Source organism: Mytilus trossulus, chromosome 4 (genome assembly GCF_036588685.1).
Source record: "Mytilus trossulus isolate FHL-02 chromosome 4, PNRI_Mtr1.1.1.hap1, whole genome shotgun sequence".
Lineage (NCBI taxonomy): Eukaryota > Metazoa > Mollusca > Bivalvia > Mytilida > Mytilidae > Mytilus > Mytilus trossulus.
The window spans coordinates 28,467,576-28,494,958 of NC_086376.1; the positions used below are offsets into that span (position 1 = coordinate 28,467,576).

At 31.5% G+C, this 27,383-nt stretch overlaps 1 protein-coding gene across 1 annotated transcript in view; it reads right to left on the reverse strand.

The window, feature by feature from the left end:
- Nucleotides 1-4,739: 4,739 nt before the first annotated feature.
- LOC134716541 (otolin-1-A-like) overlaps nucleotides 4,740-27,383 on the reverse strand; it is a 35,466-nt gene continuing 12,822 nt past the window's right edge. The window contains exons 2-13 of the mRNA XM_063579550.1: nucleotides 15,465-15,522; nucleotides 14,825-14,938; nucleotides 12,993-13,073; nucleotides 11,727-11,807; nucleotides 11,353-11,529; nucleotides 9,915-9,986; nucleotides 9,245-9,271; nucleotides 8,166-8,255; nucleotides 7,122-7,190; nucleotides 6,862-6,891; nucleotides 6,326-6,411; nucleotides 4,740-5,516 (exon numbers count right to left, since the gene is read on the reverse strand). Of these exons, the coding sequence (XP_063435620.1) occupies nucleotides 5,496-5,516; nucleotides 6,326-6,411; nucleotides 6,862-6,891; nucleotides 7,122-7,190; nucleotides 8,166-8,255; nucleotides 9,245-9,271; nucleotides 9,915-9,986; nucleotides 11,353-11,529; nucleotides 11,727-11,807; nucleotides 12,993-13,073; nucleotides 14,825-14,938; nucleotides 15,465-15,522 (906 nt within the window). The 3' untranslated portion in view covers nucleotides 4,740-5,495. The remainder of the gene's footprint in view (nucleotides 5,517-6,325; nucleotides 6,412-6,861; nucleotides 6,892-7,121; nucleotides 7,191-8,165; nucleotides 8,256-9,244; nucleotides 9,272-9,914; nucleotides 9,987-11,352; nucleotides 11,530-11,726; nucleotides 11,808-12,992; nucleotides 13,074-14,824; nucleotides 14,939-15,464; nucleotides 15,523-27,383) is intronic.

Genomic DNA, 27,383 nt, shown 5'->3' on the forward strand with positions numbered 1-27,383 from the left:
AAAATTCCAAAGATCTTTTAGAGTACATACAATCTAACTCTCTTTCATCTTGTAACAGTATTAAAACATTTGACTTTTCTACTCTTTACACAAGTATTCCACATTCCAAACTAAAAGACAAATTGAAAGAGTTGGTGTTACTTTGCTTCATTAAAAAGAATGGCCAACGTAGATACAAGTGTCTTGTCTTAGGAAGGGATAAATCCTACTTTGTAAAGAACCACTCTGATTCAAACAAAAAATTCTCTGAAACTGATATTATCAAGATGCTTGATTTCTTGACTGACAATATATTTGTTACCTTTCGGAGGACGTGTTTTTCAACAGACTGTCGGCATTCCAATGGGAATAAACTGTGCCCCTATACTTGCCGACTTTTTTTTTATTATTATGAGGCTGACTTCATGCAGGAACTTCTTAGGAAGAAAGATAAGAAGTTAGCAATATCCTTTAACTATACTTTCCGTTATATAGATGATGTTCTTTCACTAAACAATTCAAAATTTGGTGACTATGTGGAACGCATCTATCCCATCGAACTGGAGATAAAGGATACTACAGATACAGTTAAGTCGGCTTAATATCTTGACTTACATCTAGAAATTTACAATGAGGGTCGGTTGAAAACAAAACTTTACGACAAAAGAGATGATTTCAGCTTTCCAATTGTGAACTTTCCATTTCTAAGTAGCAACATTCCAGCAGCACCTGCAAACGGGGTATATATCTCCCAATTGATACGATATTCCCGTGCTTGCATTTCTTATCATGATTTTCTTGATAGAGGGTTACTGCTCACATGGAAGCTATTAAACCAAGAGTTCCAAATGGTGAAGTTGAAATCATCCCTTCGTAAATTTTACGGACGCCATCACGAGTTGCTTGACCGTTATGGAATAACCGTTTCACAAATGATATCGAATATGTTCCTTACGTCGTAACTACAATCCCCTCCCCTTTCATGAATGTGACCTACCGAATTAGACTATTTACCGGATTTGTAATCACATAAGCAACACGACGGGTGCCACATGTGGAGCAGGATCTGCTTACCCTTCCGGAGCACCTGAGATCACCCCTAGTTTTTGGTGGGGTTCGTGTTGTTTATTCTTTAGTTTTCTATGTTGTGTCATGTGTACTATTGTTTTTCTGTTTGTCTTTTTCATTTTTAGCCATGGCGTTGTCAGTTTGTTTTATATTTATGAGTTTGATTGTCCCTTTGATATCTTTCGTCCCTCTTTTAAACATCAATATAACAAGAAAAGTCAACTACATTATGACAATCTTAAACAATATAGACAAATAAGTACATGTATCTTTGCAATACGTCAACTCTTCATACAGACATACATGGTTTAACCGAGATTAAATAAACAATATGAAGCACCTGTTATTATTACTAACATCTCAATGTCAACACTGAAGATATTGTACGAAAGAAAACCACAGATACTAACAGACACACAAACATTTCTCGTTTTTTTAGAATGCTTTTTTTTCAATAATAATAACAATCAGTAAGATGTATTCGATGGCAGAATCACCGATATCGGTATTACAACAACAACCACGTGTTTAATACAGTATTGTTTAACATATTTTTGAATACAGATATTATTGCAGTCAAGCTCAATGTGCCTAATGGTGAGTAGTATAGAGCTTTATTGATTGATATATTATTATTGATTGCTTAACTTTTAATGTTATGCTTGAATCAATTTCCTTGACCTTAGTAGCAATATGCCAATCTCACATATTGGATATAGATTTCCCAACTCATTCGGTATCAAAGAGCTTAAAGCGGCTTCTAAGACATTGTAAAAAGTCACGTGTCTGAGCAGAAAGTTGATGAACAAGGGTTATGCAAAATCCTTTTTCTAAAAATAGTTCATCGGGAGATACCATGTCTTGTTGATAAATATTCCGTATCAACTTCACAATTTTTATAATACACGATGGTCTTAAGTTTAAATTCCATGTACTGACGTTGTTTATCGTCTTTTAAAACAACATGTTATAGTGTTCTTTTGTTTGTCTTTGTAAAAATATTACTTTTATTGTTTAGTCTATTTTGGTAATATCCATTTGAAGTGGCTCAGTACTTAGTCCCTGTTTTGTTTTTCTCTGATGTCATATTTGCTTGTTTAAATAGATATTAAGATAATAACACAATGTGGACAGCTGTACCACTAAATTTGTCATTAATTCCTATTTTTTTGGTTTGTTTTGTTCACACATCGTAGTAATATAATGACATTTTATGCGACTGTCATGCAAGTGAGAGGTTAAGCTAGCTAAAGGCCAGGTTTTATCCATCATTTTCTACATAGAAAATGTCTGTTAATAATCAGGAATATGACAGTTGTTATACTCGTTTGATGTGTTTGAGATTTTGATTTTGACAATTAATTAGGGACTTTCCGTTTTGAGTTTGCCTCGGAGTTTGGTAGTTTTGTTATTTTACTTTTCACAACTGATTATGAATGATCAACTGATTTTTTATATCAATTGTAATCAATCCAATAAAAATATTGAAAAGCAAGTCATTTGTATTCAGATGAATACGGGTTAATAAGTTTTTCTACACACACACAAAAAAAACCCTACCAAATACAAACACCAACATATAACAATTTCTCTTCCTTAACTGAAGGTAAGTCAAGCTAAACTTATTCATCGACCAGTAAATGAAAAAAAACCCACTAGTTTACCAACCAATTTTAAAAGTTGTTCAAACTAACAATACCTTCGACATTTGATATGAATCGAATATACACTGAAGTTGAATCGATTGGTACAAATTATTTAACAGAAGAAGCTGTAAACATGCATTGGGCTAGCTCATGTTAATGCATCAAATCTACTGTTCGCGGTCAAGACATTTGCCTTAGTCGTATTTGGCAAAACCTTTCTGATCTTTGTTTATCCTAAATGCTCTTCAACTTCGTGCTAAATTTACCCGTTTGACATTTTTTTTATTCGAGGTTCACTGTTGTAAAAACTGTTGAATTCATACAAAATTAACTAGCATTCCAACTCCCAAGGCAGATTTTACATTAATAGAAATAAGAAAGGAGTACGGGAATGTGACAACATTATGGATTTTTCGTTGAAATCTATAGTTATAGTTTGATTTCTCATCCGCATTTTTCACAACTTTATGTCCTAGCTTTACCTTTTAAAGTTTAAAAAAAACCCAGAAGAGCTCCATGGAAAAGAACTGAACGCATTTTGGTATATTTGACAATCTTGACATTTATCATTCTATGGTGTCTTCTTGCAAGCATATTTATTACGTTTCCCCTACCTTAAATACCCTTTCACTTCCTGAGCTTAGTTCTAAAGATCTCCCATTTTATGGTGAAGTTTGTGTTACTCAGTCTCAAGTATTCTGTATTGTGTTTGATGTGTCAATTATTCTGTATTGTGTTTGATGTGTCAAGTATTCTGTATTGTGTTTGGTTTTATTTTTTTTGTCTTTTGGATGTTATTCGTGTTTTTCTATGCCATTGTCAATTCGTTTTCGACTTGATTTATCAGTTTGAATATCCCCGTTGGTATGTTTCGACTTTTTCTTACTCTTTCTTTAAAGCATGGACCTAAATGAATTGTGTACTTTTAATTTGTCATCGCTTTGAAAATGCACAGCACTTCGATGTTGACATGAATATAAATTATATGGTCATTTTCTAAACTTCCTGTTTACAAAACTAAGGATTTACCCCAGGCATAGATAACCTAAGCCGTATTTGACACAGCTTTTTTGGAATTCTAGGTCCTCAGTGCTCTTCAACTTTGTACTTGTTTTGGCTTTATAACTATTTTTACCTGAGCGTCACTGATCAGTTTTGCGTAGACGAAACGCGTGTCTGGCGTATCTATAATACTAAAATTACGAGGTCCAATTTGTCAGCCGTCATCACGTAAAAACGACGAATCAAAGAATTCAACTTTATATATAACTTATATAGTACAAAGGTGTAGATTAAAAATAACACCACTCCAGGCTCTTTTGTTTTCCACGTACTAGTAATTAATATTGCGAATAATTAGGAAGTTCCGGGTCGAGTCCGATACCGATACCAATAGTATAATCACCTGTTACCTATTACCTTATATGTAGGTTCCGCATCTGACAGGCGCACCCCCAAACGGTGTATTAATGATTAATATGCTACATACACGGGTCATAATCACAGGGTTCACACTACTTAATTGTCAAATTGTTACCTAATGTAGTATTTTAATCAGTAAGAATTTCTAAGATAACAATACGAATACTAAAAATCTGGACTAAAAATAAGGCGTATTCTACAGTTTTCAATTTGTTAGCGGCATGACGTAAAACAGTGAATCCAAGAATTCAACTTTATTTATAACTAATATAGGACAATGCTGTTGATAAAAAAAATACTCCATTCCAGGACCTTTTGTTTTCCAAAAAATTGATATTACCAATAATTGATAAGTTCCAGTTCGACGGGTCCAAACAGAAAGATTTGAAAGCAGAGAAAACTGTGTATATTATAATCGGCATGACTTTATCAGATGTCAATACTAATACTAAAATAAGACTTGCGCATAGTTAAATACTTTAATTCAGTCACGGACCCGCGATATCACGGGTGTGTTCTAGTTTAATTATAATCCTGGTACATTTGATAACTATTTGTCATATTTTCACATTTGAATATAAGGGGAAAAAAAGGCAAAAGGTCAGTCATTAAACAAGAAAAAAACAAGATTCATCTTTAATTATTGGCTTTATTTAAACAATTTTCTAAAAAAAGAAATAAAACAAAAAGCTTAAACTATAATTTCTATATACAATTAACAAAATAAATGCAATTATATCACAAATCTTTCATGCACTTTTTAAACACATGCAATCGTCATTTGAATGACTTTGGAATCTGGTTTGCAGAACACTTCGTTATTGTTTACAGTTTGCTTATGTATGTAACTTATATGGTAAGTCACGAAATGGTCTAAATGGTTTGCATTTTTTTTTACTTTGGCATAGCGGTTAATGATAATCATAAACCTAGTCACAATATACAAATCCTGGCATTACAAATAATTTGAATGAATAGACATACAATAAACAATAAAAAAAATCAGTTCGCTTTGGAATTCCTTTCCATAATGATAATGTGTTCCTGGCCACGTTCTCTTCAAATCTTTTCTATATTTTTAATATCAGCAGCAACAACAGACAGTTTTATTATTCAGACACCGGCATAACTATTTGATATATCAGAGAATTTGTCTGTTAGATCATCAAAAAGGTATCAATAAATGTCTCTAACGTAAAGTTATTGCATTCTATTTTCTCATTCATGAGATGACATTCCATGCCGCTGTTTTAAGCAATACGGTTCTATTTTTCAATATAGAACTGTGTCGAATATTTTTCCGATATGTTTATGTAATCGATACTTTTAATCTCAATATGTTGTTCATTTTTGTCCATTACACTATTTAATACTGCTCTGTCATCTATGTCCAATAAATAACTGAAATTAATATCATCCGTATTAAAATCATATGTATTCTGTTAAGAAGTAAATAGTTGTTTCAAATACATATATAATTTGAAATAACGTCTATATGTATGTTAATATTCAACAATTAGTTCTTGTTCTGAATAGGCATGAAATATTTACCAGTAAACATTAAGCAATTAGTAATCAATCAATTATTTTAACATGAATAAACCTATCCAGAGATAAGTATAACATTCGAAAATCATCATACCAAGTCTGAACATTTTCATAAATAAAAATGATTAATCTATCAACTACATGATATCAATAAAATGTTTTTCAATTGTTTGATCATATCCCACATAATCTCACTTATATGAGCATATTAAAAAAAAGGTATATGTAATATCAAGAATAACGATATTTACATGAATATATTGGATCCTAACATCAAACTATAACTCGCTTATGGTGTTGTCACTGGCGGGGTCTAGACTGTCTTGAAATATACAGTACAGTCTTGCTAATGCGACTGACAACCAAGTGAAAGGTTTACCTAGCTATAAAACCAGGTTTAATCCACCATTTTCTACATGAGAAAATGCCTGTACCAAGTCAGGAATATAACAGTTGTTATCCTCTCGTTTGATAAGTTTTAGTTTTTGATTTTGCCACTTGATTATGACTTTCCGTTTTGAATTTTTGCCGGAGTTTAGTATTTTTTCAACTTTACTTTTGCCACATTACTAAAGCATAAACATACAATTTTCATCATGTAAATAAAGTCCATATAGTTATGTGTTTTTGGATCATACAAAATAAACAAATAACTGACTTACAAGTAAAACTTGTACAAAAGCTATTAATGAAATAGATCCAATATCACGTGATGCTAAACCTTTGCCTTTACTTTTGTGTGTTGCATCTATAAAAAATAAAGTCTTTAATATATATACGTATAGTTTGGGGCATTTGAATAACAGTACTAAAATATGCTTCTTAAAAAGTAGAGTTTACAGAATTGCAGATATGTACTGTAAATGCATGTAAGGCGCTTTGTTGGGTATTTTTCAGTCATGACGATGGAAAGCCAAATACACATATGTAACAAGACGTCTTAATATCAAGAAGGAGTAAAAAAGGAGCAAACATAAATTTCAGAAAATTGTGTTTATGTACACAAATGAAGAGAATAAGAATTTTGTTTGGTCGTTTGCATAACATAATTATTTACGTAGAAAATTTTCTCTTCACATGTTATTTGTTTTGGTTTGTTTTGTTTTGTATATTTTACCGGCGTTTTGCATTTGCGCCGAATTTTGTGAACAGGTAGGCGAAGTGACGTCCCAATCATTTTTTTAAAACATTTTCTTACCTTTGTACTGCGATAATGGAACTTTTCGATCTGAAATTATATTAAAATATATTTAAAAACTGATCAAAATCACGATTCTTGTTCATAAAATGTTCAGAAGTATAACTACAATAATAAGTAATTCGAGATGTCAATAAAAATGATGTGTTCGATTGATATTGTTCATGATACATGACCATCTCAGCCGTTTGTAGTACACGTGTACTTTCCATGCTATCATACATTATAACATTCTAGTGAGCTATTATTCAGCTTCTTACCGCCAGTGTTTGCTTCTGGGAGAAATTTCCTATTTCTTTTTAAACTTCCATTATCTTCGGAGGAAATAACTGAAATAATAAGGAATGTTATTTATTACCTTTTACAGATAATGTGTTTAAATTCTCTAATGTAATCAACACTTTGATATATTCCTTATTTTCTATAAATCATAAAACTATATTACATCATTTCCTCCATTATAAAAATAGTAAATAATTGATGAGGAACTTTTCTCTGAATTTTGTGCTCATATATATATATGCGTGTATCGTACTATTAAATAAATATTTAGGGTTTTTTCAGAGACAAGTGTCTGTGCATTTCAATGTATCCGAAAATGAAAACAGAGGATAAATCAAAATTTTGATAAGCAAATGTCAATTTAAAAAGATACTGAGTATTCCTTTGAACATATTTTTTCAAATGGTACTTCAATTGTACCATTCTGAAACATTGCAAACATATAATTTTGTTAAAATAATCAAAAAACACTATAACTTTGAATGATACGTCCTGATTTATTCTACAAAAAAAACGTAACAGTATCTTATAGTTCAAGAAATAATTGTATAAATATGATTATGTTATGTTAATGTCCATCGGAAATGGCCCATGAATCTGATCTTGATCGGATTTTCATGGTTCATACGTTAAAATCATATTTTTGTACATGAGTAAATTTTTCGGATAGTAAAAATAACTGGTTAACTATGTTGCGTTTATAGAATGATTGTAAGGTGGTACATGTCCAAAATTACGAATTAAATTTTCACATCATAATGAATATTGGCTGTGTGCCTACATATTCAACCCGCTTCTCTGTTAATGAAACGATCTACTGTAGGTGACTCCTTTATAAGTACTAATATGTATTGGAGAAAAATTAGCATCGCTTAATCCTATTTTGTCGAAGCATTTAAAACACGTTCAATAGTGAAATTCACTCCCAAGTTTGAAATCTTGAAACCGTGTCAAGCAGCTCATTTAAACTGTATGGAAGTCAAAGAACATTTGACTATTATCTAAATGATCCCTGTACTGACCTACTGAGTCGCCTTTGTCACCCTTGTTGCCTTTGAAACCTCTCGGTCCCATAAGACCATTTGTACCAGTATATCCCAGGTATCCGTTTCCTGTTTAAAACGAGTTAGCAAAAATTTATACTTGATTTAACCTTCTAAATCCTATAATTATAACAGATTAACTTGTTAAAGCATTGAAAACATATATGTCGTTTTGTAAATTTTGATGTGTATTTGGCTTTCCGAGTTTTTATGTAACATAACAACATATATAGTAAGATTGTTCAATAAGTATTGTACTAAAATTAGAAATAGTATTTATGAGGTATTATCTTTAGTTCTCCACATAAAAAAAATAACATTCGTTGGTAAAAATTTATTTCAATGCATATATGTATGGTGAGTCTTAAGTTTGATACTATTATATAATAATATTGTAAAATCTAACATATGTACATTTAAATACATGCTACTGGAGCAGATTATGCACTTTTAAAAACACTGAAACATTTTTAAACATTGACAGTATACACTAACATTTCAGAGGCTGATTTAGAGGGCTTACCAGGTCCCCCGGTTTTTTTTGGGAAAAAATGATTGAATACAAAGAAATCATCGAAGCATGACTGGAGCTGGTCCGCTGTTAGGCAGTCAGTGGGCGACCCTTGTTAAAATTTCTGGATCCTCCGCTGTATTTAGGAAAATCACTATCAGAAACTTTAAATGCTTAAACATTGCTAACATTGCTAGTAGATCCTTTAGCGTACTAAATATTGCTAGCAAATTATGTAACATGCTTAATATGTATTGCTAGCTGTTATGGTTAGGACCGTTAGCCTTATGCTAACATTGAAAGATTTACAGTACATACATGTTTCATAAAATATATGGATTAACAACAGATTTTGATAGAAATCAAGTTAAAGGGAAAAAGGAACAGTTGTCATTAAGTTTTTTTTAAATACATGTACAACATTTCATCTATTTAGGGAAAAAGTCATATTCAGTTTGTGGTTGTTGGTTTTCTATTCAGATTTGAACCATGTATAATATGTCACGTGATTTTTAGACCATCTGGTTTATGTAAAACTCTAACTTACCTGGTTCTCCTTTTAATCCATCATCACCTGAAAAACGTTAGTTTAACTTGCAAACACATATTATAGCACACTATATTTGTTATAAAAAATCAAATGTATCAATAGCATGTATCTTGCGTGGTTTTATTTAGATTTTGTTTACGTTTGTAGTTTTTATTTGTCTTTCTTAAAGATCTATATTAGGTGTTTTTTTTTATGAGTTTCTGTATACAAACGTTTTTCAATGATTGTCTATAAAAACACCCCCAGTTTTGGTAGGGTTAGTGTTGTTTAGTCTTTAGTTTTCTATGTAGTGTCTTGTGTACTATTATTTGTTCTTTTTTAGCCATGGCGTTTCAGTTTATTTTCGATCTGAAGTTTCAAAGTTCCTCTGGAATATTTCGTCCCTCTTTTATAATTGTTTAGTTTTGTAGTGTGATGAAATCACAAAACAACACCTATCAAACTTACCAACACCGTGTGTCATACAAAACATTAGGAAATCGAAATGTAATACGCACTGAATGTACACTATTATATATTTCAATACAAAAGCTTAAGCCTGCAAACATATCATAGCCGAAGAATGTTCTAATAATTCAGATAAAAATTTCTAAGATTACAAAATAGACCTACCCTATATTATCTTTACATAAACTTATATAAAAGATTTCATATAAGAACTATATACCTTTATCGCCTTTGTACCCGGTATATCCTAATTGCCCTCGTTGTCCTTTTTCTCCCTTCGTCCCTCTGTCACCTAAATTTAAATTATCAAGTCAGATGATTTTTTTCTTTTTTTTTTAGTTAAAACCGATCATTGACAACACATTTTGTTATTACATTATTTCAGTGCCCTCAAATGCTTTTGTGTAATTTGTTCTGTTTGGTTGCTGTCTCATTGAAGTTTTATCAGCAATGCAATCGTATGTGTGAAAACTTTATGTACATGTACATACAAAGAATCTAAAGACTCATTATTATCTTATTATAACTAACTGTTACTTATAAGATTTGGTATTCCTATGAAATGCGTACGTGGAAATATAAAAAAAAAATATATAAGCTTTCTGTAAAAACATTATGGCTTCAGTCATTGAATATGGCTTTCCTGTAATTGAATTCCTTGGTGATTTGTGAAAATAACGTACAACTGAGAAATTATTTACTTTAAAAGCTCCCAATAATGTAAAGACATGCGGTTTTAACCGATAACAAATTAAATTACAAAACATAAATTAAACAGACGCAATGATGATAAAAAGCTGTGCAATGATACGTAATTAGATGCCATGGAAAGCTTTATAAAAACTAAATTGAAGTGTTGACTTATTAGGAAGCTTTTGTTTGTATTCTTTTTTGGTACAAATGTCATTTTAACCTTATTTATAACAACATCTAATTTATATCAGGATCAATATTTCCAGTTAAATTAGCCAACCTTTCAAATTGCCTTATTTCTACATAAAAGCAAACAAACTAAACTAAATTGTGTTGAATGGTGCTTACACAGACTGTGTACTATCTTGTCATAGAAACCCAAATCGCTTATAGTTAGAATAAAATGTTGAAGTATAGAGGCACGAATCATTGATTGCTTTAGTGATTTGCATCACTAGCAGGAAATTTTTCAACATGATCGCTTTTGACAATCGTTATTGCGTATCAATCGGTTCTAACGTAATATGACGTTTTTGCTAAAAATCGAGGTCTTTTGTTGTATTCTTTACCGTCTGCACAGTTATTAGCGGTGAGTACTTCTACATTCAATTTATTGGAAAGTAAAAATAACAATAAAATGTTCCAAACTGTTAGGTACTCAAATTATGATACCAATAACGACATGTATGGTATATGTTGTTGTTTTTATGTTTTGTAGGTTTTTTGCTGCAATTTTATTTCATTTAAAAATGTTGTGCTGCGTTATTGTTTTGATACTGTTTTAATATTAATATCTTTGTGGATTCACAAAGATAGTTCAATTTATTGAATGTATTTCCAAGTGTTTCAATGTTGGAGGGATTTAAAAAAGAAGAAGAATTTCCGCATGCTTAAAACTGTAAAATAAGGAGTCAAGAATTACAACCAGTTTCCATATTAATTAATAAAGCAGGTGTGAGACTTACAAGTACAGTTTCCACCTGATAAACCATATCCACCAGTTTCGCCCTTTTCACCTTTGGGACCGGAATAACCTTGTGCCCCCTTTAAACCGGGTGGTCCTTGTGGTCCAGGTAATCCATCATTCCCTTTTCGTCCTCTTTTTCCAGGAGGTCCTTCAATTCCTGCTGGTCCAGGAGTACCTTTTGTTAAAATAGATAAAGTCCATTAGGATATTAAAATTTGGACTGTTTTAACAATGATTATTATACCATTTTTTATTAATTTGTGTAGCCTCGTGAGTTCCAGATTAGTAGTAAAATATATGTTCTATTCGTATGATCTCTTATAATTCATGCATATTTAATGAATAGTTAAAGAAATCATTTTATTTACAGACCTGGTGGGCCACTGGCTCCTCTCAGACCTCCCGGTCCAACTGGTCCTATTTCACCTTTCTCACCATGATCACCTTTCAAACCTACAAGATATAGCATCTAGGTTTATGACGAAATTAAGACTTGTTGTAAGCAAACTATCACTGAACTAATATATATTTGTTTAGGGGCCAGCTGAAGGACGCCTCCGGGTGCGGGAATTTCTCGTTACATTGAAGACCTGTTGGTGACCGTCTGCTGTTGTTTTTTCTATGGTCGAGTTGTTTTCTCTTTGATACATTCCCCATTTCCATTCTCAATTTTACATCTGTTAACATATATAAATGTCAAAGGTTCTCGTGCAACCTTTATTCAGCTTTTATCAGTGCCTGTGCATACATGCAGATGGATTAACAATTCGAAGTGTTCTCCTTTAACACGAATATTGTATATGACTTAGAAGAAATAAATGTCTTTTTGGCGTGTCTATTTGTAAAGTATATTGGCGAAAAAACAAAGAAAGGATGTGATATATTTTCTTTGTGATGGTAATTATTGTTTGATCATTAAAAACAATAGACAACGTTTTATCACGTCATTTATCAATGAATTTACTGCTGTAGACTAAGGCAACAAAAACTGCACAGCAGTAAAAATTCCACATTCCACAGACTAGATACAGTCTTCACAGTTTAGGTAATAAAATGTCTTCTAGCCGATTAATTAACAGAAAGTTAGTGAGGACTTTTCGAGGAAACTGTTTTGAACTTTTTTTTTCTAGACTTTGGTTGATTTATAAAGATTAACATAAAGTATAAACATTTGTCTATATATGTTTAATAAGGCCCGATGGTTTACCTCTTTGTGATTGTCTGTTTAGTTGGAATTCCTTTTCATTGACATTTATAACATATCCTTTGATCACAGTTCACTTATTCAAATGACAATATGTTGGTTTTACTAAAAGAACAAAAGGGATATCCAAATATAGAGGTCTGTGGTTTAGGAAAGGATGTGTGGACTATAACAATTCATAACCAAAAAATGTTAAAAAATATATACCATTACTGTTTTTATACGAACAAAAAAAGCAACATTTGTTGGGGCGACTGTCTTACCGAAACAGACACAAGGTTGTTAACAAGAGAACAACGATGAATATGATCCCTTCTAGTCCATATATTTCTGAAACTTTGCCACACAAAAACTTTTTAACAAAAGAAGAAAAATCAAACAAGAAGAAAATATAAATAAAACTAGACTTTATAATTGCGTCAAAAAAGACTCGCCTCTGCCTCCTTTAAATCCAGGAAACCCAAGCAATCCTTGCTGTCCTCTAGATCCCATTTCACCTTTTGATCCTGTTACACCTGGAAACATATAAACATAAAAAGTTTTAATTGTAAACTGGCAAATAATCATTAGTGATTGTAGGTTTTCATACCGACGACGTAGGTCAAAGCTTTCAATTGCGCATTGAATTAATTGTGCATCTTTCGAAGATGGATGCATCAAAGGTCTATTATGCTATTAGATCAGAGTGTTGTCAAAAAAGTTGTCTAACAGAATCATTAGGCTGGAAAACTAATTTCGATAAGTTGCTGTCTCATCGACATGCAATATAGAATAAACAAAAATATGCAAAAATATGCAAACCAATTACATTAACGTCAACACTGATCCAGTATTCATAAGGTATCCTCTTAAATAAAGGCAACAGTTGTATATACCGCTGTTCAAAACTCATAAATCCATGGACAAAAAAACAAAATCGGGGTAACAAACTAAAACCTTATCCCGTGTCATTACATAAAGTTAACTTGTAAACTTCTGTGTTATTTGGTCACTGGTTGATAGTTGTTTCATCGACAAACCTATCAAATCTTCTTCTAATCTGCAGTGACACAATTCTGCTTCCGTAAATCGTGTAACATAAACAATAAGTTCGTGGAGTCTGAAAAGCTTATCTGGCATTATTAAAATATGCAAGTCAAATTTAGATTGTTTTCAAGGTGAATGTTATGGAATATCTGTTTGACCACGATATTTTGTAACTGCCTTAACCACATTCCCGTCCTCTTTTTCTCGAATGTGACTTACCGAATTAGACTAATCACCGTGTTTTTCATGTGGAGAAGGATTTGATTACCCTTCCAAAGCACCTGCGATAGGCGTCAGTTTTTACTGGGGTTCGTGATGCCCAGTATATGTTTTCCTAATTGTCTATTGTAAACTGCTGTCTGTCTTTTGGTTGATTTTTCGTTTTTTTCTGCCATGGCGTTTTCAGTTTATAGTTTATTTTCGACTTATGAGTTTGAATATGGTTTCTTTCATCTCTTTTTTTGTAGTACTTTATCATACTTTCGATTTTATCCGACTAATGATACTACTGAGAAGCTTAATTTCACAAAGAATGTTTTATTCTTATTATGTTTATCTGTTTTTGTAATTTGCAGTACATCTCCCTTTATCGATGTAACCAATCAACAACCACAGGCTCTGTGAAGTTTTATAGCTCACCTAATATAAAGTTGTTTAACCAACTTGGAATCCCTCCAGATTGTAAAAGTGCATAATAATTTAGCAGTTGAAGAATACTTAATATTGTTAATACCCAAAAGAGATAGAAGAACAAGTGAAAAAGCAGTAAAGAGTATGTTGAACTACCGGATGATTATTATTACCATGAAACACAATTGACTTTATTTGAAACTTCCATTCAAAGTATTTGAACTATGGCTGTGAAATTTGTGCTTAACATAATGCACCCGATATCGAAAGGGTTAATATGTATTCGTTTAAACTTATACTTAAGTAAACTGAAACTGCTCAATTCAGCATAGACAACATTTATATGAAATTTGAACTCAATCAAGACAATGACAGCAGAATTTCAAGTGTATTTGTTTTAAGAACTACTGTCATTTAACATGGATGTTGGCTCCATCATCGGCAAAAGGGTGGTAAAGGTACATCGAGGCAAGTTTGAATGACGTAGAAGATGCAGAGGAGATAAATGATAATGAAGATGGGCGGATGACGGACACTAAGTAATGAGCAAGGTTTCCACTGAGTTTTCGGGTAAAAAAAAAAACATTCCATAAATTTAGTGTTCACTGACCTTGTTGACCTGGTGGCCCCGGTGGCCCTGGTGGCCCTGGAGGTCCTGTCTGTGCGCTCGGAACTTGAGCTCTTTTTGATCTTGCATAGTAATTATCTTGTTGATTATAGGTTGCTTCAAGATAAAAAGTCAATTAATTTAAGCTTAATATGTGGAATCTAGACTATTTACTCGCTGTATTTCTCCTGGGAATAAAGTCAATTTGTTTTCCTTTAATGAAGATTAGGTTAGTTAATACCACTGCAGCAGCTTTTGATGAAAAATCAAAATATGTGATATATGTAGTGACTTTAAAGTACTTTAAGGATCATACACTTCTTCACTTACTTATTGGATATTACTTTTAAATATGCAAAAATAGGTTTAATAAAAAAAATGTACATTGGCACTCATACCCCATCTTCTTATATCTAAATAGTATGATGTGGTTGCATACGACACATTAACACACGATTAACTTTACATAACATGTTAACGTATCAATGAAAAACGACAATAATCTGAACTTTGTATAAATTTACTTTCGTAAAACAGAACTTTAATTTAGCATTATGAACCCATTGGCCACATTCTTCCTACTATAAACAGCATTACTTTTTTACAAAAAATATGAAAAGAATACTAATTTGTTCTCACATACCTGTTTGTTTTTTGCATGCATTTGACAAGGCTGCACATTGTTGTAAAAAGCCATAACTCTGAAATTACGAAAAGTATATTAAAAATAATGTAATGTACAGTTTACCTTCGTTTTTAGTCACGTTTATCAATTACTTTGAAATTTATTATTTGATTGAAACCGATTGTAGGATAGACGTAGATCAAATGTGCTTCGTAGTTGTTTTATGTTAATTAGCATGTCTCTGTAATCAAGCGTGACTACGTATTAATTTATCACCCATAGCCAATCGAACGCTTCCTTCGTTATGGGTTTTACTACTTGAGTGAGGAGTTCCAGTTAACCCTTTAGGTTTGTTCCATAGAAAGACAGCACGGAATTATACTCAAGGGTACCATTAAAAATGACAGAAAACAAATCATGAATTATGAAAACTTCAAATGCTATAGTTTGCCAGTAGGATAAATAATCACTTAATCCAAATTAAACAAATAACTCCTACATTTATGAACTAATGTGGAGACAAACTTTTAATCATACTTTGAAAATTAGCAATGCGAATTGTATAAAGCTAAGAAAAAGATTTTTTTGGTATGTGTGTCAGTGAGACAACTCTCCATCCAAAGTCACAATGTGTAAACATAAACCAGTATAGGTCAAAGTATGCATATTTGATCATTTATCAGTTATCTAAGATGGCATTCATGGTGGTATATGGTTTCTGTAGTTTTTGTTATTCAATACACTTTTTTTTTAAAGAGTGAGTTTCTTTGTTCTGCTACAGAAACACGAAAACCGATGAATCGAATGCAAGTTTTAGACAGTTGTTTGCTGTAACAGAGATCATCGTCCTGAACATGCATAAAATTTTGACATCCAACAATCACCAGTTTAAGACAGAACTTGTTTTAAAGCCAGATTTACACTTAGATAGATCAAATTTATGGATAATTAATGGCCTAAATAATAAGTTCATAAGTTTATGTGACCAGTATTCTAAGTTCGCATTTCCCACATGATTGTTGATTTGATTCGATTATTCCTTTTACATATAGTAAACTTGTTATTTTCAAAAATTTATTAGAAATCACCAATTAAATAAAATTATGGAAATGATACATGTGTTGATAATTAGACAATCATTCTTCTATGACCAATTGGCAACAATTTTTTTAAATGAATTATTCAGACCTCCATCTAGTTTTGAATTTCTGACATTTCAATCACGAAGGTATGCACATTATATCATATCTAAAACACTATACTCTTTCAAAATTGCTCAATATGTTATTTTTAAATTCAATAAATGAATAACAGCATTTTTCATTAATAATCTGTTTCATAACGATAAATGCTCTTTTTAATCGTTTGTAGCGTTGTTTGTTTGATGTTTATGAACCTTCGTTGTCGTTTTTATTTATTTATTGTTAAATAGTTCTATCTACACGTTATGGGCTGTTTGTTTCTTCTATTGTCCTATCTAATTGTTTTTGTGTTCTTCATAAGTATTCCATTTCATCAACTCCCAAGGACATCATTTTCAATACAATATTTTAGAATAGACTCGTCGATATGGATCATTACTGCAGGTTAATTAAGCGGAACATTCATCCATTTTTAATACTAGAATGAAATTGTAAACTTCTCTGAAGATTCTGGGAAACGTGATTGAAATATATTTCATACATTTGAGCGTCATTCCAAAGTATGTATGTACTCTTACTTATTAAAGAAGACTGTCAAATGCAGTCTGATCTTTCTAGAAGAGTTGAACTGACTGTTTACTTTCTGTCAGCTTTTTTAATAAACAGGTTTATATATAATGGTAACCTGAATAATTGTCGGTATATTCCACTGATCTACGATGGCTCTTGTAGAAAATCGGATACGGAGAGGGATTGAGTTATTCAAGTTAATATATTGATGCAATCACAATTTTGTTTTTCTTTTTACGTTTTGTTTTGTTCTGTTAATCATATTAGTAGTATATGGTCGTTAATAATCAAGGCATGGACTAAAGAATAGTAAAGAAAAAGACATTGTAACAGGCCTGGGTTATAAAACGATGAATAAGACTTTATACAAGGCCTGGACTATAGAAGAATAAAGAAGAAGACATTGTAACATGCCTGGGTTATAAAACGACGAAGAAGACTTTATACAAGGCCTGGACTATAGAAGAGTAAAGAAGAAGACATTGTAACAGGCCTGGGTTATAAAACGACGAATACGACTTTAAACATGGCATTGACTATAGAATAGTAAAGAAGAAGACATTGTAACAGGCCTGGGTTATAAAACGACGAAGAAGACTTTATACAAGGCCTGGACTATAGAAGAATAAAGAAGAAGACATTGTAACAGGCCTGGGTTATAAAACGACGAATAAGACTTTATACATGGCATTGACTATAGAATAGCAAAGAAGAAGACATTGTAACAGGCCTGGGTTATATAACGACGAATACGACTTTAAACACGGCATTGACTATAGAATAGTAAAGAAGAAGACATTGTAACATGCCTGGGTTATAAAACGACGAAGAAGACTTTATACAAGGCCTGGACTATAGAAGAATAAAGAAGAAGACATTGTCACAGGCCTGGGTTATAAAACGACGAAGAAGACTTTATACAAGGTCTGGCCTATAGAATAGTAAAGAAGAAGACATTGTAACAGGCCTGGGTTATAAAACGACGAATAAGACTTTATACAAGGCCTGGACTATAGAAGAATAAAGAAGAAGACATTGTAACATGCCTGGGTTATAAAACGACGAAGAAGACTTTATACAAGGCCTGGACTATAGAAGAATAAAGAAGAAGACATTGTAACAGGCCTGGGTTATAAAACGACGAAGAAGACTTTATACAAGGCCTGGACTATAGAAGAATAAAGAAGAAGACATTGTAACAGGCCTGGGTTATAAAACGACGAAGAAGACTTTATACAAGGCCTGGACTATAGAAGAATAAAGAAGAAGACATTGTAACAGGCCTGGGTTATAAAACGACGAAGAAGACTTTATACAAGGCCTGGACTATAGAAGAATAAAGAAGAAGACATTGTAACAGGCCTGGGTTATAAAACGACGAAGAAGACTTTATACAAGGTCTGGACTATAGAAGAATAAAGAAGACGACATTGTAACATGCCTGGGTTATAAAACGACGAAGAAGACTTTATACAAGGCCTGGACTATAGAAGAATAAAGAAGAAGACATTGTAACAGGCCTGGGTTATAAAACGACGAATACGACTTTATACATGGCATTGACTATAGAAGAATAAAGAAGAAGACATTGTAACAGGCCTGGGTTATAAAACGACGAAGAAGACTTTATACAAGGTCTGGCCTATAGAAGAATAAAGAAGAAGATATTATTACATGCAAAGACTACAGAATGACAAAGAAAAAAATTAATTAAAGGCCAGAACTATAGAATGATGAAGAGGAAGACATTATTGCAGACTAGGGCTATAAAATGACGAAGACGATGACGAAGACATTATAGGCATGGACTATAGTGTACTAAACAAGAAGACATTATAAGGGGACAAGATTATAGAATGACGAAGAAGAAAACTTTTAAAAAAGGCAGGACTATAGAACGTCAAAGAAGTACACATTATAACAGGCAAAGACTATAGAATGACAAAAAAGGAGACATATGTATAGGCATACTAACAAACATAACTATCATATAAAACAAAAACGTTCTACTGGGTCAGGAAAACAAAATTGAGAAGGAATATTTGATAAAATTATCAAAAATGAATCTTAATATACCAACCCATCAACTTCTTTGAAAACAAATGACCTCACACATCCAATATAACAAAAAAACTAATAACCAAAACTACTAACTGTGATTCAACAGAGCTGCGTCAAAAGAAGATGTGATGAATGGTTGTCCGAAATCCTTTACAACAACAAAGTTGTTAAAAGAATTCTTGACCATTAGTGTCCATTCTAATGTCACGAATGAAGAATAGGTAACATTATAGAAAAAAGAAGCTTCATTATTGGGTGTAATTTTAATAAATGAAGTCCATTATCTCAGTGTAGAGCCTTTTATTCTATCAAAACTACATTAACTAGATTACAAAAAAACAATCCCGACTTTATTCAAAGAAGGTAAGTCTATGCATCGTCATGTGAGATAATGTGTGCTACTTTGGTATTTGCTATTGACTCTGTATCGTCAATTAGGTGGATAAAAGCAAGATTATTTTTCTCTCCGTAAATAATTTACGTAAAACCTATATGACGAAAGTTCTATAATTACGTCGCTACAAAATAGACACGTTAACTGAGTTACATAAAGTTTCCAATAACTAACGGTTAATTAAATTTCTCCTGAGACTTATTCTACTGTGGTCTAGTTAATCATTTGAAGGCCGGACAATTTCTTTTTAGATCCTTATTAAATATTAATCGATATTTTTACACCCATTCTTCATTAAATTAATGACAAAAATGATTGCGTTGATTATGATAGATCCTTGTGGCCGGGTAGAGAGAGAACGGCTAAAAAATGATGGATTTAATTTTGGCGCAAAACGGGGCAATTATATTCTTTTGTAAGTTATAGCTACAATTGAAGGCTTGCAACATTTATCATCATTATGACTTCTTTTCAGACTTCCACAAACAGTTAATTATCAATGAAAATTCAATAAAACATTTCCTTTCTTCCTGGAAATTGAATTTCCCAAAACAAGTTATCTTAATTATTGCTTTGCTTGTCTCTGTAACAGTACATTTTAATGTCACACCTTCAAAGATATCTACGTAACACATCAGAGACAAGGCTTGGCTTTCAACAGAAATACTGACCAAATTAGGGGAAATATTTGACACCTTTAACACTGTACAGAAGTTTGTTTAAAAAAACATGAGCTAAACAATTTCATTCGGAATAAATGTAACATAGCTATAGTGATGTCAAACAAGTGATAGAAAATCGTGTTTATTGAATCAGTAAAACTCGAGGAATAAAATCAGAAAATTATTTGTTCTGGATTTAGATTGCAATCTAATTCCAAGTTTTACACATTGTATCATGTAGTGTCTTCTAGTTGTATTGATTTCTTTGTTTGAAAAAGATTTTAAAGACGAAGGAGGTTTTCATTTCATATGAATATATGCTCTCACAATATAAAAAAAAAATACCTGAAAAGACAAAGAGTTAATTGTTTTAATGTGTTGTATCATTGGAATACCCTTTATTTTCCTATCCTATTTTTTAAAATCTTTACTTTACACAGTTCAAAATGTATGCTATTGACGGCAACCGTATTCTTATAAATAATTTCAATAGTAACTTCATGCCCGTAAAACATGGCAAATTTCTGTTACTTTTTATAGATTGGATCAAACTAGAAGTTACTACAATCAATCGATCAATGAACCATGGTGTAAAAAATACAAAACTCCATAATAATTTCATTAACCATGTAAAAAGTATATAAATTATTTAATTGTAATTGAAACAAGGTCGGGAATCCCTGAAACAAAGTTGACTGTAGGTGCTGTGTATATCCCATCTTAGTGTTTAATGCTTTTTAAATAACTTTAGTTGTCTCAGAACGCAATTTAACAGAAAAGTAAGATAGCATATTGGACTAGGCACGAAAAATATCTATGAAATTTCACACACAATTTAATTGGAAACTATCTAATATAGTCATTGGGAAAAATTGAAGTTTGACTCATAAGTCTTCTATATTTTCACTCTATATATCTTTATTCTCATAAACCAGAATCCATGGTACAGATATATTATAAACATAAACATTAATAATATAACATATAGTCAGAACTAATACAAATATATGAACTACAACTGGAAAACTATTTCCAGCTATATGTATACAATATAAAAACACCTTATGCATGTATACAATATTATATAAATGTTATAAAACAATGTGTCCCCTAAGAGTCCAGCTGTTTATTAATCAGTCTGATAAATTTGCGCAAATGATTCAACATACTGATGTTTCTAGTATTCATCAAATCACGCAATTTCAATATGCTTGGTCTATTTAGATAATATGGTTTCAATTTTTTTTCTCTTTCATGATTAAATTTCGAACATTGAAAAATATAGTGGAATTCATCCCCAATATCTCCTGAATTACATAGTTTACAATTTCGATTGTCTTAATACGTAAAACCTGTTGTCAGATATATAGTTAGAAAGATTTTAGACATACATTTGTATCTCTATGGAATATAAATACAGTATATGTACTACATTGTAGGAAAATACAAAATTTCTTTGTATGAGCTTTAGAAAAAGGACGAAAAGCGAGTACAAATACATTTTATACTCCGACAATGTACATATGTTGTTTTTATTATGAACTTTACTCCCAACACTTAAGTTATTAAAATATAAATGGTGGTTTCTAATGTTTTAAGGCAAAGAAATCGACATACTAGTAGTGTAAACGCCGATCGCGAGGTGGGTCCAAACATGAACTGGTACGGAAAAAGAATTATCCACATTACCGCTTGCTCAACATAAAAGTGGGGTAACACGAGACTATATTTGAACAATTATAAATAAAGCTAAAATATATTTGTGTACCTGGTATTTGTACAATACAAGGCTGATTGCAGGATAAATATCGTTTGGATGTATAAACAAACTGTTCTAAGACGTAAATCACGGCTGAATGACAAAAGATTATAGCCAGAGCTTAATCTTAAAAGTAATTGCTGTTCAATATTTAAAGCAATATTGTTTTGCAATCACCCATTGATTACAAATGCATCTAAAATATTTGATTGATATTTGAATCTTAAATATCTCCTGCGAAGTTAATATTTCTTTTTGTTCTAACTCGTATTTGATTTATGAATATGTTTAAAATGGTAAAACGAGACTTATTTTTCAGTTTAACTTTGAAGTATGGTTAATTTAGTTTATAGACAATTAGTTACTCAAAACAGTAATTGACTCATTTCAGATTTTATCATTAATATGGCAATTATATAATTAAATGAAAGAAATACTCTCTATATAATGCGTCTGAAATCGAGTAAAGTGACCTTTAAACATTCGTCGCAGACATTTTTAAGGAGCGTGAACAATGTTTAAGAGGCTGTGCCTATAAGCATAGAGCTTCAGGTGGGAAGTGAAAAAAGTTTCTCAAACATGTATTTTTATGATATAACAAATCAATTAAGATTATTTGTATAAATGTATTTCAAATCTTAAAAAAAAGCATTTAAAACTGAATCTATTTTTTTGCACATTCCATGTTTGTACAGTACGAAGCCCAATGCTTATTGGCATGGCCTCTCAAGGGCATACGATACAGTTTTGATCCTGTATTTACAAGTTCATGAAAATTTGCATATAGGCTATTTTTTACCTGATTAAATCAAATATGTAATAAAAAATATACCTTCATGTGCTACATTTTGAGTAAAATGAGGTCGAAATTTTGTATATTTGCTTAAATTTCAGATTTGTGGACGTAATTTCTTTTTCGAAAGAAAGTATAACTTTTTTGTTATAAAAGATAAACACAAAGTGTTTTTGTTTAAATAATCGGCAATTTCTGTATTTTATAAGTATTCTAAAAAGTATGCAATTTTTTTATTCAGAAATGACTTATATTTATCAAATGTTCATGAATTGAGGAAAACACGTCATTTTTTACTGCATGTTTATCAAAATTAAAAAAAATCCTCTATTTACAGTTTTATAAAATTTGGGTCACATAATCTCCCTGCAAAATGAAACAAATTACCGTTTTGAAAAATAGGGGTCCATGAACTCGTTTTCAAATTAAATCAGTTTGAATGATAAAAATCAGTCGAAAAATGCATCTTTTCCCGATATGTCACAGTTTGACGTCGCGTAATAACATTTTACGTTAGCAACGTCATTACCTCCCCTGTAACTGTATCGTATGCCCTTAATAACTTTACAAGTTAATTAAGAAATAATTCTTTCATGCCATGCTCTATGCTCATTTTAACATGGGTAGGCATTATATTTGTTAATATCTTAATACCGAGCGTCAGCGAGGTATTAAATGTTTACAAATATAACGCCTAGCCATGTTAAAATGAGCATACAGCATGGCATGATAGAATTATTTCGATTCTAATAGGAATATTTTGAAATTTGTTCTTCGAAGCGGACCCATAGTAGACGCTCGAAACGTCGCCATTTTGATTGATGAACAAAAACGTAATAGAAAAATCAACAGTTTATTAATAAAAAAAAAAACAGAAAAATTGTAACTTACTTTTATAATGTTTTTATTTAATTTTCTAGCGAGCAACACCAACAAAAATGTCCATTTGTATTTCTGATGTTGTTTAAAAATTCATCTGACGTTGCAATTTCAATTGTGACGTCAATCACGTGCAGCCCATGTTCTATTCGAATTAGAACATGGCTTTGTACCCAAAGCTAAAGAAGCACGTCATATTAGAATGCAGAATTAGCAACACGTATTTAGTATCAGTGTTACATGTATAGTATTTCACCAACAATGAAATGTTATTTGGCGATGATTTTTTTCCATAACCAGTATTGGACCTATCTTATCAACTTTCCATCTATAAATCTACCCATGTATAGTCACAGAAATAATACATGTTCTTTAATTAAAGAGACAACCATGTGTACGTCGATACTTAAATAAACGACCGCTGATTCTTTCAATTCTTAGATATATTTTCACGAAATGTACTTTGCAATTTCAAATAGTAAACCTTGAAAAAAAAGCTACTTTAAACAAAGAAATTGATTAATTTTCCTCAATTTATCGGTTTACATTAAGCTAGACGTATATAGTCTAAATCCTTAAGGGATAGTCACAGAACAATAGCACGTCAGTTAATAAGACTTTAATGGATTCGGCTTAATAAACAAATTTGAAAACGAGATTGTTTTTTGTCGCGATAGTGGAATAAGAAGGATTGAAAGAAACCTGGTGTGTCTTTGGCTTATCTGTTGAATGGTATAACACTAGTTTTTTTGGGGCCCTTTATAGTTGTGTTGAAGACCGTACCTTGACCTATCACGGTTTACTTTTATAATGTGTGACTTGGATGGAGAGTTGTCTCATAGCACTCATACCACATCTTACTATATATCTACTAAAGATTGTTGTCTCATTGACATTTAACCCCGCATCTATTTAAATACGAATCTGATATTACCATATACTATCGTTATGTAACAATTCAACAGAACATGTAAAAGGAAAACATATAATGTGTTTATTAATTATTAGTATTTCGTTAGGTTTTTTTTAAATTCTAAAGAAACTCCTCATATTCAGAAAACCTGCCAGTACGCAGACAGAACCATACACGTAAAGTACTTTTATAAACTATAAAACTGTTTTATTGCCGGTACAATAAAACGAACACAAAAGTCAGAAACAGAGATATAAAGTAAGGTTGCAGTGATCTTGGCAGACTGATTAAGAAATCAATAAAGAAAACTAATACAATAATTTAAACGTTCCTTTAGCACGTGATGAAGGCTTACGTGATATAGATACAATGGATAAGCGTTGATTCTTGAAAAAGAAACCATGAGCCCGCAGGGCGAATGGTTTGTTTTTCATGAATCAACGTTTATCCATTGTATCTATAACTTAAACTATTGTGATAATGTCTTTTCAAAATTAAAGCCTATTCTCAATTAAAAGGTATTGTAAGTGAGTTTAAATAACCATGTGATCGTGACAAACGATGCATTACAATAAATTATATATTACAATTTTAAATGGTTAAAGTCATAAGAAACCTCAAATCAAAAAAAATAATGCATATGTTTTTTATAACTCAATGGATAGTTTTCATTATAAAACTTATGTACATATACTTTTTTCTGAAGAAAATTCTTTAATTTATTCATATTTAGAAGAACTTTACTTTATTTTAATTGCTTGCTTCCAGCAACCAATTCCCCCGACATATTTTTCGTATGCAAAGTGACCTCAGTGTGACCCATCTCGTAAAAATCCGGTGATCACAATACGCATGGATGTCCTTAAAATAAACTATTATCTGAATTCACATGTTAAAAACGTGCTCTCTTTCCATGCTTTTTTGTTTATTTTTTGTCGATTGTTGACAAACAGGTGACCATCGTTAAACTTCGGCTTCAAAACACGAACTTTAATTACCTGCCATATTTTCACAACAACACTGACCGATTGAAAAAAAATTGACGATTATACGAAATTTACACGAAAAAAATGATAAATTCGTGCACAGAAGACTAAGTTTATGATGTTTGTATGCATTGGTTTAAGAATTGGAAGAACATAATTTTTCACCGGTCACTCGTTTCTTATGACTTTAAAACAATACACATACATGTTTTACACAACACGTCTGCCCACAAAGATTTTCATTTATCCGGCATCTGTACATTACATGTTTTGACAACATGAGACAAATTTGATCTTATTTCTAATAAAATTGAGAATGAAAATGGGGACTGTGTCAAAGCCGGGAACAACAACTTGACAAAAAACATATATATAGCATATATATTAAGCATGTATCCGTAATTTCTAACAAGATGTCTTATTCTAGACACATCACGATTTTCTAGGATAAGAATTTGCAAATAAACAGATAAAATCATACTATATTGATTTATAAACCAAAAATGGACACTTATAATGTAAACATTTTCGTTTGAACAATGATCCGATAATAAACGACCAAACTCGCTTTTATTAAACAAAATATCAACAATAACTTAAAAAACAAGAAACAAAACTGAAAAACTAGAGAATAGGGACATCAACAAAAAAACTCCAGGATTCGAACATAAGCCGTCAAGTTCTAACTCATTGAGCATAACCATGAAACCTCGCGGCTACAAACTCATACTATATTATTGTATATATAAAGGTACAGTTCATGTGTGTCCGTTGTACCGATGTATATCAAATATGCATTTATATATATAAATTAGACAATTAAATCGTAACCAATTGGTAGCGGAGAGGTTAAGTCGATACGTTGATGTAAGTGACACTTAAGAGAATTCATGGATGGGTTCGACTCCCAGTGCAGGCATATAGAAATTACAAAAATGAAAGGTAAGTTTTTAAAATAATTTCATTACTGAACAGAAATCAGTAAATTGGCCAATTCAACCTTAATGTAATTAGGCACACAAAGGAAACAAAAGAATATAAAACGGTGAGTCCATTTCAGCGACGGAATAAGGAGCGTTGATTCTAGAAAAAGAATCCACGGTAAATGAATAGGCTGACGTCACCACAATGGTTTAAATGGATGTAATGACGTGAAAGCGTTGTACTGGTTCTATCAAAGATTTGTAATAATATCAGGTTTTACTGTAAACCTACGCAGATTTCTTCACAGTTTAATTAAAGAGTATGTATCATAATTTAGTGCTTTAACGATGAGAAGCTTTAAAAGCAAAACCTTAAAATTAGGTTTTTGTTACGAGAATAAAACAACAAAACGGCATGTAAAACGCAAAACGTCACAACGCTCAAATGAAATATTTTCAATCGGAAGTATATCATTTATTTTGAACAATACTACACAGCGTTATGAAAATTCTGATTTAAGTTTAGAAAGAAAAAAAAATACAATATTTTATAAAATTACGTGCATATGTAAAATTGGTACTTTTTCAGCAATTTTGAGTGAAAGACCTGACGATTTATCATGTTCCGTTATGAATCTGTCATTAAATTTATATTTACTAAAATTTAACGCATTATTGATACTTTCTTTAATGAATTTTAAAGGCAATGAAACGCCAACATTTTTGTGTTCTCAAAACGTACTTTTTGAATGTACTAAATATGTAACTACAGGAATGGTTTAATGTTTGGTGAGTGGTTGAATTATGGCATGTAAAATAACTTCTAACAGATATAAAAATATATACGGATAAGTT